Source organism: Pteronotus mesoamericanus, unplaced genomic scaffold, assembly GCF_021234165.1.
Source record: "Pteronotus mesoamericanus isolate MK-2021 breed Mesoamerican mustached bat unplaced genomic scaffold, CSHL_Meso_final scaffold_705, whole genome shotgun sequence".
Classification (NCBI taxonomy): Eukaryota; Metazoa; Chordata; class Mammalia; order Chiroptera; family Mormoopidae; genus Pteronotus; species Pteronotus mesoamericanus.
The window spans coordinates 4,254,759-4,270,578 of NW_026555326.1; the positions used below are offsets into that span (position 1 = coordinate 4,254,759).

Consider the following 15,820-nt stretch of genomic DNA (forward strand, 5'->3'; position numbering starts at 1 on the left):
TCACTCGCTTTACAGGTAGCAAGATCTTTTGTTCTTTAGGAATACTGATAACCCTTCATCCTTTGGCTCCTGAAGGGTGGTGACAAAAGTTTGTTGTCACTTTAAGAGAGTCCGTTCTCCCAAAAGCGCTAAAACAGAAGCTGCACCAAAGTATTGCGAAAATAGTAGCCACCAGCGACTTCTCGCGATGTTTGGCCCGGCAAAGGGTGGCCATTTTGGAGTCCACTCCGCGGTTGACTGTCCCGGCGGCGTTTTCCATCCTGCTGCCGGGACCAAGGCCGGTCCCACTGGTGCCTGGCCAATGGGTGGCCTAACCGACACGAAGTGGCGGCTCCGCTGCAAAGCCAAAGGTGGCAACTATGTTTTGCAGGATTTGTCCAGCCAGACCCGGGTGCGGGAACTCCAGGGCCAAATTGCTGCAATCACCGGGATCGCCCCCGGTTGTCAGCGAATCCTCGTCGGATACCCACCCGAGTGCCTGGATCTCAGCAATGGGGATACTATGCTGGGGGATCTGCCCATCCAGTCAGGTAAGGGGATCGAGGCTGGGGCAAGGAGAAGTCCTGAGGGGGCGGGAAGGGGCGTGAGGGAGAACAGAGATAGAGTTAAGGCAAGGCGACTGCCGGAGGCTTTGAGGACAAGGGTAAGGATATAAAACAGAGAATTTTGACGGGCGCCGGGACAAGCGCCTGGCTACACCTCGACTTGACGTATGGTTGAAAGAGACGGAGAGGTTCCAAATTATGTATGAAGCTCAAAGCCTTTGGAGTCCCCCCTTCTTCAGTCGGCTTTCTGGTTTATCTTGAACACTTCTCATTCATTTTGTTTTCCCTCGGCGTCCGCAAAAGTTTTAAAAAAAATGTAGGACCTATTTTCTTGGTCCTGATGGTTTCCCCCCGCGTGTCACGAAAAGAGGATAGCAGGTCTGAAGGATGCAGGATATTTTTCTTTCTTGCTTTCCTGGTTTGTTTGCCCTCACCTTCATATATACTGATTTTGAGACGTGCACTTACTTTAGAGTTTGCTTTTACACATCTTCTCAAGGCCCCATCAAGTTCTAAACAATAGCAGCTATTCCTGTCCAGTGTTAAAACTTGAATAGCAATATCGATAATTAAAATTCTCTGCCGACGTATCCGGGATCCTGTAAACACCAAACACGCTAGGCAACTTTCAGAGAGAGGAGAACCCCCTAGTGGCGTAGTTTATGATAAACACCTTTTGGAAGATCTGAGCTTTTTAAATAGAGGGAGCATCAGGAAATGTTGTTCTTTAAATGTAGCTTTTTAAGTAACCATAAAGTTGTATAACCCAGGCCCCTTCACAAAATTGGAATGCAACCGAAAGTGGTTTTTTTTTCGTTTGTTTTTGAACTTTATGAAGATTCAGTGAACAAGAAGTGTAACTGGTCACTTGTTTGCAAAGCTATATTCTCCCTAGTAATCCCAGCTTATACTTTAACTCCTTCTGTTTGTAATTTACAGACTTGGCTAGTAAACTTTCAGTTTGATCTATAATTTCTGCACAGTTCTGGATGTGTTTTATTTTTAACAGGTGACATGCTGATCGTTGAAGAAGATCAAACCAGGCCCCACACTTCACCTGCATTTACCAGACATGGTGCTCCTAGTTATGTCAGGGAAACTTTGCCTGTGCTTACCAGAACCGTGGTCCCAGCTGACAACTCTTGCCTCTTTACCAGTGTATACTATGTTGTTGAAGGAGGAGTCTTGAATCCAGCTTGTGCCCCTGAGATGAGACGCCTCATAGCACAAATTGTAGCAAGTGATCCAGATTTCTATAGCGAAGCAATACTGGGAAAAACAAATCAAGAGTACTGTGAATGGATCAAAAGAGATGATACTTGGGGAGGAGCTATTGAGATATCAATTTTGTCTAAATATTATCAATGCGAAATATGTGTAGTAGATACACAGACAGTAAGAATTGATCGTTTTGGGGAAGATGCAGGCTATGCTAAAAGGGTCCTGCTTATTTATGATGGTGTCCACTATGATCCGCTTCAGCGTAACTTTCCTGACCCAGACACCCCTCCTCTGACCATTTTCTCCTCTAATGATGATATTGTTCTTGTACAAGCACTGGAATTAGCAGATGAAGCTAGAAGAAGGAGACAGTTTACTGACATAAACCGCTTCACCCTGCGATGCATGGTATGTCAAAAGGGATTAACTGGACAAGCGGAAGCAAGGGAACATGCCAAGGAGACAGGCCATACCAACTTTGGAGAAGTGTGATCTATGCATGATGAGGATTAAAGCCTACTACCTCACAGATCCAGAAGGTTCTGCGTTTTCCAATAAGTTATTCATAACCCTAAAGAACAAAGGACACAATGCTTGAACCATCCTTTTAAATTTAAAACCACTAAGGCACTGAAATTCCTTGTTAAGATTAAAATTAGTGTGCAAGTTTACAGATGTGTGTCTACAGCGGTGATACATGCCCTCTTTCTGGGGTGACAGAATAGATGGTCCATGCTACCGACTGACACTAACATGAAGATTGAGTTTTAGTATTATAACTAGCAGCATTAACTTGTAGAAGAAAACAGCATCATATTTTGGGTAGTGCCGAAGGCCTCATGTGAGGCCATTGGACCTAAACCACAATGTCTCCAATAATTGAGTCCTTTTAAAAACTCTGAGCTAATAGTTTCTAAATTATGAACTGATTCCTCAAGTGAAGATACACGGAATTGTCAAAACTGATTTTGTATTGTAATTTGGTAGACTTTGTAAAATGTGTACTTGGCCAGTTATAAGTACATAACAAGCATTTTTACCGGGATGAGCCTATTCCCTGACAATGTTACCTAAAAACAGGAACTGATAGTGCCCAATTTAGGAGATCTAGTGTATAAAAGTAGAATGTATGAGAGAAAAGGTGCCTGAGCAGCTTACTGAAGCTTTAAAAGACCATTGACCTCGTATTTTAACGAAACTCATTTATTAACCTTTGTCACATTGGATAAAATTTAAATTTAAGCAGGGTATGTTTTTTTAATTGAAGTTCTATAAAATTGGAATGCTTGAATTTTCCTTTTTTACATTAAGATTCGGAGGGATTTATTTTCCTCAGCTTTTTGTTAAGAGACTTCCTCCAAGTCCTAAAAAAATGTTCATCTAAAGTGATAAAGATATGCTTTGGTTTGGTTGTTGTGAGATCTTTTGCTTATCTAAACAGAATTTGTTTTTATCTTAGCCTTATCCTGCCACTAATGCTCTTTTTATAATTTCAGCTTTCTGCAAATTAGCACTTTGCTTACCCACAATCTTTTACTTGGACTTTTGGAGAGTGTAAAAGTAATTGGGATGATGATGTTGAAAGAATTAATTTCACTTCCAAAATATGACAGTTTTTAAATTCTTGCCTTACCTGAATAAGCTTCTTCCTAATATTAGATGTGTAGCCATTTGCTTGGTGGGCTAATCCCTAAGGCAGACCCTCTAAAACTTAGCTTTATTATGAGATCTTCCAGATAAAAGTTTTCTACCTCTTTTTGTAAATCTTCTGAAGATCAGGGATGCTAAATTATAATTTGTTATGTATTATCTCACATAATGTGAAGAGGCTTAGTGTTGTGAAGTTTTGTTATGTTGATCTCTTTTTTTAATTAAGTATCTCACTTAGAAAACCAATGGTATACTTTAAAGCACTTAAACCTCTTTCACTATCTTGACAAATGTTATAAAATTGATACTCACTTTTAGCATTTTTCACTCGGTAAAGATGGCCATATTCAATTAGGGAACATATAAACAATTTAAGAGGAAAGTATCTCTAAGGAACAATTCACAAAGTATGCTTGAAATCCTTAGATGACATTTATTTCGAGTAACTTTTGTGTGAATAGCTGCTTTAGATAAAAGGTATTATGGTGAATATAACTTAAAAGTGTTTAATTTTCTACTTTACTGAGCCTTAAAAATAACACTTATGAGTTTGCGATATTTAATGTTTGACAGTCATAATATGTACAGGTGAATATGATTGAAAATCTCTTAGTACCTGTCTGTCCTCTAAAAGGTTTTTGTGTCTTTTGTTTACCCCAGGACATATTAAATTTAAAACTTAAGAGTATAAACTGGGTAACATCCTTCAAATTGTTTGCCTTCCTTTCTTAGGTACTTCAGCAGCCAAACTTGATCTTTGCTAACTGGAATTTTAGAGAAATATATTTATGCAACAAATATTTCCTGAGTAACTGGTAATCTACCAGGCATCTATTAATGTGTTCCCCAACAAAATTTCTGTCACTTTAAAGTTGAGTGTACTCTATCTATATTAGATTATGTTAACAAATGGAAAGAAAAAGAACCTTGTATTTTATAAAATTAAACACCTCTATTTTAAGTATCTTTATTTGTATGTTTAAGCTATATTTTTATAGCAAGTGTCAAGTGTTTATGTAGGGGATCTTATTTTATTCTAGTTGACCTGTTACCTAGGTTGTCCACCACCTGGAAACTGATACTCAGTCAAATTGCTCTCAGTAATCTCTTTTTAAAATTAATCAGCTGCTGAAAATCAGCACTAGGACTTCTGATCATGGAAAATTCAAGATTGCAGATTATTTGACTTAATTATTGAAGATTAAAAACCTAAGCTCTAAACTCAAGTTTATTATGAGCCTCACAGAATTTAAAGAGTCTTTTACTGCACTTGCTAAACTCTTGAAATTGTGTATTAACAGATAAGTTCTCATCTTTAGAATTTTGAAAACTTAGGGACTTAGTACTTGCAGTAATATTAAAATAAGCTTTTTTAAACTTATTAATTTGAAAGAAGAAGGCAGAGAGAGAAAAATATCAATTTGTATATCAGGGAGATGCTCTAACCAACAGAGCTACCTGGCCAGGGCCAGAAACTTTTTCTTAAACTTGCACTTGAACAGAATGAAACCCTTCCTAGTCATTGTGTTTGACTGCCATACAAGATTTTTTTTTTTTTTTACTGAAATGAGAATTGTTTACATTAGTGGCAAAGTGAAGATTGTGCTTTTCCATCCCCTACTTCTTTCTGTTACTCTTCATTCCCTTACTCTCCTTTGCATTTAAAAATTAGGTGTAGGGCTATGAAGATGCACTTCTAGCTAGAGTGATTTCAGAAGTTAAAATGATATCCTTGGGAATTTTGTGATGTGATAGCCATATGAAGACACCAGTGTGGTACATCTTCCATTAATGGCTTGTGGCCGATTTTTAAATTATTTTCCATGAATGAAAAATGGGCACAGTCCTTGAAAGTTTGGCTGCTGGTCAGCTTGACCCTGTTGGCAAAAACTAGTATAGTTATGCCATTTGATTATTACGAGAAGTTTACGTTCCCACAAAATCAGAATCAGGAATGAATTAATGTTATAGTATCTGTCTATACATGCCCTAAGCATCCATGCCTACCTTGCTTATCAAGCTTTTTCTTTCCTATGTAGCCTTTGTTTACAACATGGATGTTGCAAGTTGCCCTAGCTACGCATAGTTTTCTGTGTCTTTTTTGAAAAAAATTAGAATGAGGAATATGCAAGATCAGCAACAAAGTGATGGTTCTCTTTAAGAATTAATGAGGTGGCTTTTCTAAACTTCCATATGTTAAGATTTATGTTCTTCATGTGTTGAAATATGAATTTTATTATTTGCAGCACTTTAAAAAATATGAAATAGAAGTTTACATGTTAGCCCTTTCCAGGGACCTTATTAACAACATTAAAATATAATTCTTGAGCTGCTTACAATAAGCTCTTCATAGTCAACAATTACCATCAGTGTATATTGTATCCAGTAGTACAACATTCTGGTGTTTTGATAACAGTAGCACTCAATTTCAGAACTATGAGGAGCATGCCCAGTGCCCTAGGATTCAAAATGTTACCTATTTCTATAATATGATTGTTCTTTATACATTGTACAGTGCAGTTTCAAATTTGTCCTTATAGCACAAAGATGACTTAATTTTGAAAAGATTAGATTCTTAAAACTTCCTTTGTTTCTAAGCAGATACTTTAAAGGAGCTGATTTTTAAGTCAGAGGCATTAAAAATACATAATAAGCAACATCATTTTTAAGACTACAGTGAAGCACTTGATTTGAATAAGCTAGCTTATTTACTATAGATGTTTTCTTAACTAAAAGCTATAATATTTCAGCGCATTTCATCCAACTTAACAATATAAAACTTCTCCAATTATGGGAAAGGGTTTTACTTCTCTTCAAAATTGGCTGGTATTTTGTTTACAATACTAGGACTATTTACCTTTGAAGAAATTATTACATTGATAATGAATTGTGGGGTGCTGATTGAGGTCTTGGTTCCTATGACTCTAAAGGAGATTGATAGCCCTCCCATGCAGTTTTAATGTGAAGGGAGAAAGGGGCAGGAGGAGAGAGTACCACCCAAATAGAAGAGATCCTCTGATGGGTGCATTCCCAGGCATGAATTACGCTTTTTGGAAAATTTTTCAAGCAATGCCTTTGTGTCACCTTAGCCCTTCTCCCCTATTTCTTGGTAAAGAATGCAGCAGGATCATAACTGAAAATCTACTCATTAAAATATAAAACCTTGACTATAAGCATTTTGGTATGATGCCTTTTTATATTTGTTTTTTTAAAACTACAAACCCACAACTAGGAGTTTAGGGATAGTGAAGATACAATTTGGTTAAGTTGTAGGTTAAAAAAAAAATAAAGGTTAACCTATGAAAGCTTTAGAATCTCTACTGCGATACATAAGCCTGACTTTATAACTGATCTAGGATATGTAGTTATTTGCAGCCAAAAAGTTACAAGGGCCAGAGCACCCAATTCTTGTCAGTTTTCCAGTTGCCCTTGGTGCCATTCAAGATTCAAGTTTACAGGAAATATAATTTCCTAAGCAAAAAGTAATTCTCCCTTTAAAAAAGGGTCAGACTCGGCTCAAATGGTAGTTATGAAACGATAAATATGTATAGTTTGTCAAGCAGTATGTATTTTCTGTATTAATGCAGTAGAGAAGGAATACCTGAAACAAGAAGAAAACCACAAAACTGTTGACTCAGAGCTTTTGACCATGACTTGAAAAAGTAGTATAAAAAATATTTTTCTTAATGAAATGGACAGTGTTTTCAGTTTTAAAAATGTTCTTTTGTCTGTTTGCCAGTGTTATTTTTCAAAGTTAATGCACTGCTGCTACCGGAAAGATGTCCAGTTTTATTTTGTACAGATTTTATGTGCCATTGCCATTGTCCTTAAGATGCATTGATTTTATTTATAAGGTGTGTGATTTTAAATATCCAAATGCTGTACAAAATGACTTGTTTTAAATTAATAAATGAAGTGAAAGTATTTTTGTCTGAGCGTATTTTGTGGTGAGGGTGGAGGACCAGTGAACAGCTGCTACATTCAAGTTACGTAGTATTTATTATCAAAAGCTAACAGACCACTGCTTTGACTTGTGCACCAGAATCTGCCAAATCTCACTATGTAGGTAGAATCTTAACAACTTTGACAGGAGAAACTACAGCGTTTCTTCTTTTTAACACCAGAGGGCAGTTGTAATTTCCCTCCCTTGGCACCACATTTTCTGATGTGCAGTCAGCTCCTGGGAGTTGTTATTCAATGCCTGTTGCTGACAAATTATCAAACTGAGAAGGCTGAATATTCCCTTTAGTTCATAATCGAGAGCTGTGTGAACTTAGATTTGTTTGGAAACTGCCACAACTCTGCAGAAGAATTTACTTAATCTTTGACAATATTGACATTTAAACATGTATTGGAAACAGCATTGGACTTACTAGACTTGGCCAGTTTAGGCTCTAACTAAATTGAACTATTGATACTTATCCTTTCCTTCACATTGAAAGCTTTAAAATTATGGAAGTGCAACCATAATGTAATTAATCAGTTTGTGCACCAGGATGAAAGGTATCTTCAGAAACAACATAAATCCAGTATAAGGATAAGTCAAGCCGAACCTCGTATTAAGAGACCTGTAAGGAATCCCATTGTCTGTATTATGATAGCTGGTTGAACAGGTAAAAGTACCAAAGCACATTTGTCACATTACCCTGGAACCTCAGAAAGAAGTCAGAAATGAATGAGGGCAGCAACCTTTTTGAACAAGCCTCCCAGGTGATTCTGATGCAGGACCAAGTTTGAGAACCACAAGTATAACCATGGTGGTTAAATCTGTCAACTTGGGGATAACCCTGATGGCTTCTCTCAGCCCTATGTCCTGGACCCCATGCAATTCATCGTCACCCGCTAAGGACAGTTAAGTAAGTTTACAAAAAACTTAACTCCAGAGAAGACCGACAGTACAATAAATGGCAATTCACAAATCTCAGCAGGCTGAAAACGCTAAGATTAAATACTCAGAAGTGGGAGGCCCTGCCCTTCAGTTCTAAAACAATCCATTATGCGAGTCCAGCGTGGGGAAACCTGGCGTTCCAGTCGATTTGACAAAGAAACAGCAACAGTACTTAACTGCAGTTCTGATCCCAACAGGGTGATATGTTGTGGCCTGAAGAAATAATTGCATTTTAATAGTCAAAAGATCTAGAAAAAGAGGAAGCAATAGTGTTCATGTACCCTGCTTTAGTCACATTGCTTTGGAGGATTGGCTAAGCTTTTTAACAGGTAAAACATGATGAAAACTAAAGTTTGACAACTGTTATGTGATAGTTGAAGGAACTGGAGATACTCACCTGGAGAAGAGAAAAAGGACTTCAAATTGACATGGTGGCTAACTTCAAGTTTTGGGAACTATGTGAAAGATTCATTCTCTGAGGCTTTAGAGTCACAACTTTCAACCAGTGCTTCGCAAGAACTTTTAAAACATGCGATACGTGACTATTTAGTCAGGGCCGCTGAACTTCTTTTTCCCTTCGATTGTCAAACTTAAAAAAAAATGACAACGGCCAACACAACAGTAGCCATCCAGTGTGAATAAATAAAAAATGTACCTATTTTTTTTTGTCAGATCGGCAAAAATATATATTTTGGTGTGTGGCAGAATTTTCATAATTATTTTATGTATGCCATGAGATTTTAAAAAAGGCTGAAAATCGCTGCTCTGGAGGAAAGAACTCAGACCAATAAGGGGTGAATGTCACAAGATAAAATTTACCTTAAAAAAAGCTAATACAAATAGAGATGCTTTAATATTAAAGCTCAAGTATTATGATATAGCCTCCTACACTGTAAGAAACAAAGCTAGAAATCATTAAGACCCTTGTGAAAATTTTGTTTTAAATGGTAGTTATGAAATGAATAGACAATTACAAAAAGAACTTCCCTGAGAGATGGGGAAGCTTTTCTTTTTCTCCCCTTTACCATCCCATTATTGTTTGGACAGGAATACAGCAGAGGCTGCAAATCAGAACTTCCATAGTTGGTAATAGTATATACTATGCTCATTATATCTCAGCCTAAAATGAAAGATTCAAGAATAGAAAAGCAGACATCTCAAATACTTTTTCTACTTTAAAAATGTGTTCAGCGTGGATTGTCTTTGTCTCTTGTGTTTATAGATTTTGAGGGCCTTTATCAGGTGAAGTAAGCAGCAGTTTATGAGCATACTTCCCTAAACTTACTACAACTTTTATGAGTTCCCTATGTGTGAGTTTTTCTTAAATCCAAAATTCTCTCTTTGCTTTAGTAACTGCCTATCTCTTAACTGCTTCTCTGCCTTGCTGTACTTCTAAAATTCCTTCTGTACACCAAGAAATGTTTTCTGATCTTATTCTCTGTAGTCAAATGAAGGGCTTTACTATTGAATCTTAAGATAGTAAAGCAGGTGTCACAGTGACTTGGCCATCTTCTAAAACCCTGAAGATGGCCCTCTTAAATAACTGCAGTAAGCCGAAAGCTATTAATTTAAAGTTAAAGCTTGCTTGTGTGTCAAATTCAAAATCAGCGCTGAAGTTACTTCATATTCAAAATAGAGGCAAAATTATTCCTGATAACCCCTTACCTGGCTCATAAAATAGAGTATATAGACATTACCATAACTTAGGAAGCAACACAGCTAGTCCCCACCCGAGCGCTAGAAGAGTTCATGCTCACTTCTGGGGTGCAACTCTTCAAGGTACCAACCTCCAGTGAGTGTAGTTCACTAGGTCCCATCCATGGGTGGGTCCCGGAATCCAATCCCTGACCCCCTGCCACTGTGAAGCTGACAGAAGCACCATTCAGTATCTCAGCCACCCATCCTGGAACAGAAGAATGTCTCCAAGGAAAGAGTGGCCTCACATAGTCACCCAACCTCGATCCTCCCTCTGATCCCAGCTTGGCAATTCTTCAAATTCTTTACTGTATTTCTGGCTCTCCACTGCATTAGCCGGAAGAGTTTGTCGGAATTACCTAGTCCAACGTTACTGGAAATGGAAGTCTTCAGGAACACCTTTCTTAAGATAATGAAGAGACAACTACCATAAAACTTGTTTAAAAAGATATAATCTTGGAACTGGAAATATCAGGTATGAAGCAAATTACTTAATCTAATTTTTCCATCAACAAGGGGGGAAGAGAGGATAGTAAGAATTAGTGTTTACTTAGAACTGTCCAGAAGGAAGAAGCACTTTAGCAAATAATCACGAATATTTATAGCACAGTTTATTTTGGTCCTCTTGGTTACTTATATTGAATTAAATAGAAAATGTGTCATCTTTTATAATGGAATAAGAATCATTTTTTAAAATCTCTTATGTGGGATATTTCACAAAATTACCCATCCTAATTTTGATTAATCTTTCTCTTATAATATAAATTCCATTGGAATGAGTTAGTTCTCCCAGGGCTTGAACACTATAAAGTAAGCTAATCGCATTTTCAAACCTACAACACTAAGGAACAGACTTTGAATTATGTTGACCTTCTACCAAAGTGACCCCTTCCACTAGAGCCATGTTTTAACATCCAGCCTTTTTTTTTTTTCTTACTCTTACACTCTAACAAACTTAGAAAATGATCTTGGATTTGGCTAGAAGCAGCTAAAGTCATAATGTATCTCAGACAACTTGTTAAGCAGTTTAACAAACCCTTATTGAACTTCTGCTTGTAAGATGTGGTACCAAGGCCTCAGGATTACAAGGATAGTCACTCACTCAGTCAGCACTTTTGAATGTTGATGTTATTTCAGGAACTGCCTTAGGCACTGGGTATATGTTGTGGGATTGGGGCAGGCACAAATAATGCTGTAAAATAGAAATACAGGTACCATGAAAAGAATGAAGAGGGTGGGAGAAACTATAAAAGCAATAAATCTGGGAAAGCCTTTTTGAGAAAGTGACATTTAAGCTGAAAGCTGAAGCATAAACAGGAGTTAGTTGAAGACTAAGAAAGGTATTTCAAGTAGAGACCGTAGCATTTCAAGACACTATGTTGCAAGAGGAAATGAAATATTTTCCAGGCCAGTCTGGCCATAGTATGGTAAACTGGAAAAGAGGGATGTGAGGTGAAGTTTTAGAAGCAAGCAAGGATCCAGATTTGCAACATCTGTAAGCTATAGTAAGTGCCTAACTCTATATTTATCACATTTTATTTGCTTATTTTATATTTGTGTCCCTAAGTAGTTTGTCCATGTGAGCAGAGATCATTTTTTTCTTATTACCACTTTGTTCGCAGCACCTAACAAAGTACTGGACACATAGTAGATGTTCAAAATGTTCTTCAATAAATGAACATATATATAAACGAAGCCCACGTGTACTTCAGGAATAAAGTTATCTTAAGATCATTGGGGAGATTAAAGCAGTTACGGCAAGCAACAGACGTGTGTTTCTCCAAGTTGTTTTAATTGCTCTATGGGGAACGAATGGAAGGGGACAAGAGCGAAAGTGAAGGACCAGTCAGGAGGAGCCTATTGCAGTGATCTGCTAAGTGATGATGGGAATAATTATAATAGCACTTGTTGAGGGCTTACAAGGTACTGAGCATTTTTCATGTATTATAAAATCTTCACAATAACTTTATGAGACATACTGTTATTATCTCTATTTTGTAGCTGCAGTGATTAAGAATTAATGAAGTTTATTTAATAACTTCCTCGAGGATAAAGAGCTAATAAATGGATGTTGGCTTGGACTAGGTAAATGTCAAAAGAAGATGATAGATTTAAGGTATATTTTGGAGATAGGATCTTCAGGACTCGGTGCCATGGTGGGAGTAACAGAGAGAGAAGCAGCTAGAATGTCCCTCGGGGTTTTTACTCAAAACAGCCGGTGGATGAAAATGCCCTTTATTTACCCACGGAAAATGGATGGAGAGAATACTTGGAAGAAATATAGAAAATAAGAGTTTGGACATAATATGTTTGAGATATTTGCAAATCACCTGAAAGGCGATGTCATATAAGCATCTACAGGTTGAAAGTTTAAAATGTCTAAAGGTAAAGATCTAAATCTTGGACTTGTCAACCTGTAAATAGTTAAAAGTTATGTGAATAGAAGAGGTCAACTAGAGAGAGTGTGTAATGAGAGGAAGGCTCAGAACCAAACCCCAAGGAACTCCCAATATTTAAAAGTCAGGTAAAGGGAAAAGAGCCAGCATTTTAAAGGGAATTAAAGAAGGAAGAGCCACCAACAAAGAGTTCAGAAGAGGTTAGAGATGCATAAAAATTTCATGTCATGAGATCCAAGAGAAAATAGTTGTTTAAAAAACAAAGTGTGGCAAACTATGTCAGGTGTCATGAAAAGATCAAGATAGAAGAGTCTGTAGAATCTGCTAACCTGGAGCTGATGGATGTCTGAACAAGCTATTTCAGAGGGTAGTGGAAAAAAAGAAGCCAGATGGTTGTGGGCTGGAGTAAATAGAGTATCTGGTTAAAGATAGCAGGTTGACCATAGTAATTGGTCTCCACTTTCCAAAACTGCAATAAAAATGATAGTAATGGGCTTTTGAAATACATAAACTCTAAAGGACAAAGAGATGGTGAGGTAAATAATAGCAACAAAACTTTGGAAGCTAGCCAGCAGTTGGATGAATGGTAACTGACCTAACAGATTTGAAAAAGCTGAATCCCAAGCCAACAAACCCAATTTTTTTCCCTCGATCCTCCTCCAAATGGTGATATTGTACCTATGGAAACAGGGACAGGAAAAATCAGGAGGATGGTTAGAGAGTCTGTTTAAGAAGTTAGCCTCTCACAGCTCCTCTTCCACTCTGAGCAACAAGGAGCTTGCTATGTTCCCTCCAAGAAGGGAGTAAAACAGAGGCTCTCAGAACCAAACCTAAGGGAATGAAGTGCTGTTTTATATACCAGACACTGAGACTGACATCCTTCTCATACTAGGCTCCAAGAATGCTAGCTGCCAGAATTGTCCTCTACAGGCCGCGTTTTGGAATACTGTCCTCTGAGGAATCTTCTCTGAGGATTCCCAACAAGCCAACAAAAAAGACTAAAGATAATTGACATCAAAGATTTCCCAACCAAATTGTCCAAAAAAAATCTCTCTATGGTGAAATCAACCAGCCCCGTTATTTTAGTAGAAAGGTCCATATGATGATGTAAGAGAGAGGATTGAAGGGCTAGAGTTCATGAGAAAGATCCAGAGCACATGTGGATGGTGGGAATATAGGAAAAACGTTTTCTTTGTTGTGCTAAAAGGGAAGACGAACATGGGTGCAAAAGAAAACAGGTCTGTAAGTTTGGTGATGGGAAGAGGGAGTTATTGCCTCTTGGCTGCTGTTTTTCTTACTGAATTTTTCAAAGTCTATGGCAAAGTCACTATCTAAAAATGAAGAGAGCAAAAGAGGGGTGGAAGGTCATTATTGGAGGTTGTTATTCATGAATTTATAGTGGTGCCAATCTGCTTGTTTTATGATCAACAAGAAATATTAGTGGTTTGAAGGAATCCAGTGATAACAAGTTAAAAGCAAGAGCAGGAAATGCTGGCTTGTGGAATGAAAGGTAAAAGCTGCCATTCTGGGACCGGGACACTCACAGCGAGGAGAGAGATGGTTACAGTCTCATCAGCCTCTTGCTTATAATTATTGTTGTAAATGCGTATTCCATGGCCATGTCTATTGCTAACAATGAATAGAATTAATAAATTATAGGATTTTAATGCAAATTATATGAAAAATGTTCCAAGAAATAACAAGTTTGAGAAGCAAAATAAATTCTTAAATTTGTTGTTTCAACAAATTTTCTTTGTAGAGCTCTTAGGAGCTTGATGAGAGATCCAAATATTATCCCTGGAATTTTCCAGTATTGAATATTTGTTATATGTATAGTTTATTGTAAATAGTGTTAAACCTGATAATTATTATTTATTAAACAATTTGAGATATCCACAATAATAAGTAAATAACATAAAGAATTTTAGGAGCATTTTAAGAGAAAAAAATAGGTTAGACTATTGCCAGATGTTTTAAATCAATGCAATATAAAACATCATCAGCTGGGGGCCTTCATAGTAGCTCAGACTTGGGTATATGCATGACAGCAAAAGTTCAAGAGCTCCTTCCCTGGCTGTTGTGGCTCAGGGGATTAAGCACTAGCCAGTGAACCAAAAGGTTCCCAGTTTAATTCCTGGTCAGGGTATATGCCTGGATTGCAGGCCAGGTCCCCAACTGGGGCTCATGCACAACAGAGCAATGTTTCTCTCCTAGTCTTTTTCCCCCACTTCCCCTCTCTCTGAAAAAAGATTTTTTTTAGAATATGGATGAATATGTCATAGGAGACACCAGCCTACGAAGGTCTTTTTATGTCATACAGGTACTTAGAATTTCATCTTGAATGATATAAAAATACGTCAAAGCATTTTGAAAGGAATGAAATTCACATGAACATCTATAAAATGGAAGACATAAAACAAGGCATTTCTGTAGTCTCTTCTTTCTTTAATGACCCGTAATCATACATATAGTGAAGTCCTGAACCAGAGTACGGAGGATGAAGAGCTGAAAAGAGATATAAGAGCAATCTCACAGGAGACAGGGGATATGGCAGGAGTGCTCTGATGCATTGAGTCTGAGTGAGAGTAGGTTTAGTGATGCTATTAGCTGGCATGCAGATAGAGGAGGAGAACACAGATTTGAGGGGGAGGTGCAAGATTAGTTCAATTTTGAACATGTTAAGATTTTGTGTTTCTTACAGAACCCCCTGATGCTAAAAGATGACCTCAGCCCTCAAACTTTCATTAGCACTGGGAGGAAAAAAACTACTGAATCCTCTAAATTTCCATGATAGGTGGGCCAAAGTAACACTGCTCTCAAAGAAAGGGAGAAATCTCCTAGGAACTACTTAATGATTAAGCAATTGCAGAACTCCATCCAAATCTACTTAATTACACCCTTTGGTTTCCATCTAATTATTTTAGGCTTAACTCTAATATCACTTTGGTGAGAACTTGGTGATCTAATTCATGTCTTAATGTGGCCTATTAATTCCAAATTCTAACCACCCTTATCTGAATCCTTCCCTAGCTCTTTTCTCTTTAAAGCCGCTCTTGCTACCTGAGGAATAAAACTTTTCCTCCAAAAAAAGTTTAAAAAAAAAGAAAAAAGAAAAAGAAATTAAAAAAAAAAAAAAAACCAAACCCTTCCCTCCCCTCAATATGTTAGAAACCCAGCATATTGTAACATGCGCAATACCACAAACATAGTGGGTACCCAGTGTTTCTTAGGGAGGATGATAATACATGTTCAAAGTAACTTCCTTTTTCCTTTATTTAAAAAAAGGGGGAAGAAAAATAGAATGTGACCATAATGGAGGATATCCATTATGGATATAATATGATATAGAATGGAGGTCCACAAGTATTTTGCAGAGAGATCAACTTTATAAGGTATCCAAAGAGGAGAGATTGACCAGTGACTAC

The 15,820-nt window shown here is 37.4% G+C and overlaps 1 protein-coding gene across 1 annotated transcript; it reads left to right on the forward strand.

Annotated features, from left to right (window-relative positions):
* The first annotated feature begins 187 nt into the window (after positions 1 to 187).
* On the forward strand, positions 188 to 3,177 carry YOD1 (YOD1 deubiquitinase). The gene is made up of 2 exons (XM_054562807.1): positions 188 to 530; positions 1,555 to 3,177. The coding sequence occupies exons 1-2, from the start codon at positions 188 to 190 to the stop codon at positions 2,256 to 2,258; spliced, it is 1,047 nt and encodes a 348-aa protein (XP_054418782.1). The 3' UTR covers positions 2,259 to 3,177.
* Positions 3,178 to 15,820: the final 12,643 nt, after the last annotated feature.